General features: G+C 38.6%; 1 protein-coding gene across 1 annotated transcript in view; it reads right to left on the bottom strand.

Annotated features, from left to right (window-relative positions):
• Positions 1 to 5,536, bottom strand: part of Knl1 (kinetochore scaffold 1) — a 65,572-nt gene that overhangs the window by 7,802 nt on the left and 52,234 nt on the right. Inside the window, exons 18-19 of the mRNA XM_013352594.2 lie at positions 3,752 to 3,853; positions 1,467 to 1,567 (exon numbers count right to left, since the gene is read on the bottom strand). Coding sequence (XP_013208048.1) covers positions 1,467 to 1,567; positions 3,752 to 3,853 — 203 coding nt within the window. The remainder of the gene's footprint in view (positions 1 to 1,466; positions 1,568 to 3,751; positions 3,854 to 5,536) is intronic.

Raw genomic sequence — 5,536 nt, 5'->3', positions numbered from 1 at the left:
TGTAGACCAGGCTGGTCTCGAACTCACAGAGATCCACCTGCCTCTGCCTCCCGAGTGCTGGGATTAAAGGCGTGCGCCACCACCGCCCGGCAATTAGTAGGTCTTTGAAAGAAATTAAACTGCAGAACTTAGCTATATTTATATTTTAAAAGATTTTTTTCGTTTATAAAGAAACTTTAGACTAGGGTATATCTTCATTTTGTTTGTTTGTTTCCTCATTTTTGGGGACAGGTTCTCTCTATGTACCTCTGGCTCTCCTGGAAATGCCTTCAAACTTGGGTATATCAAAATCAATTTATAAGCTAGGCATGGTGCCACATGTCTTTAATCCCAGTACTAAGGAGGCAGAGTCAAGTGAATTTCTGAGTTTAAGGTGGCCTGGTCTACATGGTGAGTTCCAGGACAGCCAGGGCTACACAGAGAGTCTGTCTCAACATTTTCAAAACAAACAGACAAAAAAAACCCACAACCCCTAGAGATTTCTAGGTACTCTTATTGGTTTATCTGTCTACAGAGAACTTTTTATTCTTTTCTTTTTCTTTCTGTTTTTTTTTGTTTTGTTTTGTTTTTTTTTGAGACCACGTTTCTCTGTTGTAGCCTTGGCTGTCTGACCAGGCTGGCCTCAAATTCACAAAAATCCACCTGTCTCTGCCTCTCAAGTACTGGGACTGAAAGCATGTGCCACTGCTGCCTTGCTTATACAGAGAACTTTTAAGAGGATTACTTTTTTAACTCCTCCTCCCCACAATGCTCAATATGTAAACCAAGGCCTTGAGTATACCAGGGCAAGTGCTTTACCACTGAGCTATATCCCTAGGCAAGGACTTCACTATTAAACACAAATATCAAATCATTTAAGAACAACAGTCATTTTTAACACACACGCACAAAGTAGGGAGAGGAAGAACATGAGTTGGATAGGAAGAATTTTATCATCTAAAAGAACTCAACACCAGCTGTATTTTTATTCTTATTGTTTGTTTTTTTTTTTTTTGGCCTTCTGAGATAGGTTCTTCCCACATAGCAGATGATCCTGCCTCAGTCATTCCACCATGTTCAGCTCTTTTGTCCTGGGATAGCAGTAGAGCATAAATTTGGCAAGTAGTCCCTGTCTAGCAAACTTCCCCAAACTATTATCACCTAAAGTAACTGACCTTCCTAAGATTCTCAGCAGTATCACCATTTTTTTAGTTATCATTATAATTAAATACAAGGTTTTTTTAAAATTTATTATGTATAAATTATTCTGCCTGCGTGTCCCAGAAAGCTAGAATATGGCATCAGATCTCACTGTATATGCTTGTGAGCCACCATGTCGTTGCTGAGAATTGAACTTAGGACCTCTGGAAGAGCAGTCAGTGCTCTTAACCACTGAACCTTCTTTCCAGCCCCAAATACACATTTTTATCTTTAGTGGTGCAGCCATTCATTTCTCTGAAGAGGATTATTTTAGTTTTGCTACTTACCTACTGGTTCTCCAAAGGTGATGGTAAGTTCTATTGTGTCATAAACAAAGGTAAATACAGCTTGATCATCACTCCACTCAATGACATCCCACTCAGACAAACTAAAGAAGGTTAAACAAGATAAAACAAGTGAGTGTATCCTTTCCTTTTTCCTTTCCAGTGCTGGATATCAATCCAGGAAATTACTAGCCCAGATGAAGAATTTCTGATACAATTCAAATAGTACCGATGGCAGCTACTGTTTTTGTTCCTCACTGGATTGGGAAATAATATTTCAATTTAAATTATCTGAATGGCCAGGTGGGGGTGGTTTGCACATTTTCAATTCTAGCCCTAGGAGACTGATTCAATGAGATGTCTCAAGATACAAAAGAAGTAATGACTTTGGCAACACACATACTAAAACAAAAAGAATATAGAGAAGATTGGTGTGACCCTTGTGCAAAGATAATACAAAAATTTGTTTAACATTCCATATATACATATGGAGACTGATCACCAATGAAGAACTTTTGAGGAAAAATAATATAAAACAAAATCCTCAAAAAAATATGATTGCTGGGTGGTGATGGTACACACCTTTAATCCAAGCACTCGGGAGGCAGAGGCACACAGATTCTGTGAGTTTGAGGCTAGCCTGGTCTACAAGAGCTAGATCAAAGACAGGCCCCAAAGCTACAAAGAAACCCTGCCTTGGAAAAAAAAGAAAGAAGGAAAAGAAAGAAATATGATTATACAATCTTTTTGGTTGGTTGGTTTTGGTTTTTTCAAGACAGGCCAATTCTGTCTTGAAACATACATAACTAGCTATGGAGCCAGTTCTGGAATTTGCACTGTAGACAAGGCTGGCCTGGAACTCATAGAGACCTGCCTCTGCCTCCGGAGTGCTGAGATTAAAGGTGTGTGTCATCACAGCGTGGCTGATTATATAATCTTATACTTTGTTGGTCTAGTACATGCTATGTACATGTGGCTGATCAAGAACATATAGCAATATTCCTGCCTTTGCCTCCCAAGAGCTGGGATTACAGGTATATTCAATCATACTTGACTCAATCTGATGTATTTGAAAGAAATCAGAACTCAGTCTTGAGTCATATATTGGGGAAGATCTATTTGATAAATGAATTAAAGTTTTTTGTTTTTGTTTTTTTCTGATTTTTTTGACACAGGGTTTCTCTATATAACAGCCTTGGCTGTCCTGAAACTAACTTTGTAAACCAGGTTAGCTTTGAATTCATAGATAATTCTATGGATTTGCCTACCTCTGTCTGCCAGTGCTGGGATTAAACGCATGTGCCACCACTGCCTGGATCTAAAGATGTTTTTTAAAAAAAGATGTTTTGTGTGTGCATGTGTGTGTGTGTGTCTGAGTGTATGTATGAGTATCACAAGCATGCTGGAGACTGCTGAAGTCAGAGGACATCGGATACCCTGGAACTGGAGTTATTATAGATAGTTGTAAGCTATCATGTGGGTGCTGGAAATGAACTAGGTCTTAGACAAAACCAGTGCTCTTGACAACGGAACTAGCTCTCCAGTCTCAAAAAGTATTTAAAGACTTTGTTTTGCTTTGTTTTTGGTTTTTCGAGACAAGGTTTCTTTGTAGCTTTTGGAGCCTGTCCTGGAACTAGCTCTTGTAGACCAGGCTGGCCTCAAACTCACAGAGATCCACCTGCCTCTGTTTCCCGAGTGCTGGGATTAAAGGCATGAGCCACCACCGCTTGGCAAGATATTTTAAACTCAACACATGGCTCTAAATGTTTTTACTCCAGTTCTGAAGTACACTGACTTTTTTTTTTTAAAAGGCTGCACCATACTTTAGGTCCATGGTTCTCAACCTATGGGTCTCAACTCCTTTGAGGTTAACAACCCTTTCACAGGGGTTACCTAAGACCATCAGAAAACACAGATATTTACATTTACATTTTGATTCATAACAGTAGCAAAATTATAGTTATAGAGTAAGTAACAATAAAATAATTTTATGGTTGGGGGTCACCACAACATGAGGAACTGCATTAAAGGGTCACAGCATTAGGAAGGTTTGAGAACCACTGTGATAGGTTTTTAAAGTCCACAGCAATTTTTGGGTGTTGTTATGTTGGAGTGTGTGTGTTCTTGAGAAGCTGAGGCACAATGATTGCTCAGACCCAGAAATTCTAGGCCAGCCTGGACAACATAGGGAAAACCCAACTCAAAACATAAAAAACCCTCCAAAAATCTGTAGCAGCATATAAAGCACAGAATAGAACAGAAATTGAATGACACCTGGTTTTTCTTACCTCGGTTGATCTAGTAATTCTTCAGTTTTCTTTGTTTGTTCTTTTATAAACTCTATCTGAGCAAGAGTCTGCGTTTTCTGTGTCTCTACTTCTAAGAACTTTCTGCAAATAAAATCAGGTGTTCACAGAAAAACAAAGTATTTGTTAGTGAGTTTAGAATAGTAACAAAACATTATGGGGATGGGAGATGACTCAATCATAAAAGTTTCCTTGTGTAAGCATAAAGACCCAAGTTTAGACCCCTGGCACCCAATGAAGGCCAAGCAAGATTGTGTATGTCTGTATCCTGAGTGTTGGGGGCACAGAGAATGGCCGATCCTGGTGCTTGCTAGCTATAACCAATTGCTGAGTTCTGGGCTCGATGAGAGACTTTGTCTTAAAGGCTTAGGTAGAGAGAGGCTGGTTAAGGTGGTGCACACCTTTGATCAGAGGCAGGCAAATTTTTATCAGTTGAAAGCTGTCTCATCTAGTAAGTTCCAAGTCTGCCAGGGGCTACATAGTGAAACCCAGTCTTAAAAAAACAAAATTAAGGTGGAGAGAGATAGAGAGATATCTGATGTTATCTTTTGACTTCCACATACATGTAGGTACACATGCACACACACACAATACATATACAAAAACTATATACTATATGATTTATGAAGAGAGGTTATAAGTTAGGTAGTTGTCAAAAAGAATTTTTTAAAAAATATAGGTCTTTTCAGAAAAAGTATGTATCATTATTTCTAGATTTTAAATGCAAGAAGGTATCTTTGGAATTCTATGTTCTTAAAATATAATTATTAGAATTTTACTTTATTTTTGGTTTTTTTTTAAAAATATTTATTTATTTGTTATGTATACAATATTCTGTCTGTGTGTATGCCTGCACGCCAGAAGAGGGCACCAGACCCCATTACAGATGGTTGTAAGGTACCATATGGTTGCTGGGAATTGAACTGCTTTGAAAGAGCAGGCAATGCTCTTAACCGCTGAGCCATCTCTCCAGCCCCCTATTTTTGGTTTTTTGAGACAGGATTTCTCTGTAGCTTTGGAGCCTGTCCTGGAACTAGATTTTGTAGACCAGGTTGGCCTCAAACTCTAAAATTTTACTTTTATTATAAAAATAAATGCGATATGTAGATAAGAATGTTCATCTTAGCCGGGCGTTGGTGGTGCACTCCTTTAATCCCAACACTCGGGAGGCAGAGGCAGGAGGATCTCTGTGAGTTCGAGACCAGCCTGGTCTACAGAGCTAGTTCCAGGACAGGCTCCAAAACCACAGAGAAACCCTGTCTCGAAAAACCAAAAAAAAAAAAAGAATGTTCATCTTAAAACACAGGAAACTATTCTGCAAGTATATGATTTTGTTAGAACTAAATGTATTTGACAATTTTGAAAGTCTTTTTCATTTTTTTTTAAAAAAGATCTTTATTTAATTTTTTATGTACTTTGGGGTTTTGCCTGTAGTTGTGAACTGCCATGTGAATCCTGAGAACTGAATCCAGGTCCTGTAGAAGGGCAGGCAGAGCTCTTAGCTGTTGAGACATCTCTCCAGTCAGAAAGCCTTTTTTTTCAACATTTTCAAAAGATTTATTATTTTTTAAGTGTACATGTATGTACCTGCGTGAGTTTATATGTACCATTACATGTGTGTAGGAGCCCAAGGAGACCAGAAGAAGACATCAGAACCCCTGGAACTGGAGTTACAGTTGTCAGGTGCCATGTAAGTGATGAGAATCCAACCAGGGTCCTCTGGAAGAGCAGTCATCTTTCCATCCTCTTACAATGTATTTTTTTTTT

This window comes from Microtus ochrogaster, assembly GCF_000317375.1.
Source record: "Microtus ochrogaster isolate Prairie Vole_2 chromosome 14 unlocalized genomic scaffold, MicOch1.0 chr14_random_1, whole genome shotgun sequence".
NCBI classification, from domain to species: domain Eukaryota; kingdom Metazoa; phylum Chordata; class Mammalia; order Rodentia; family Cricetidae; genus Microtus; species Microtus ochrogaster.
This window is presented reverse-complemented; position numbering and strand designations above follow the sequence as displayed.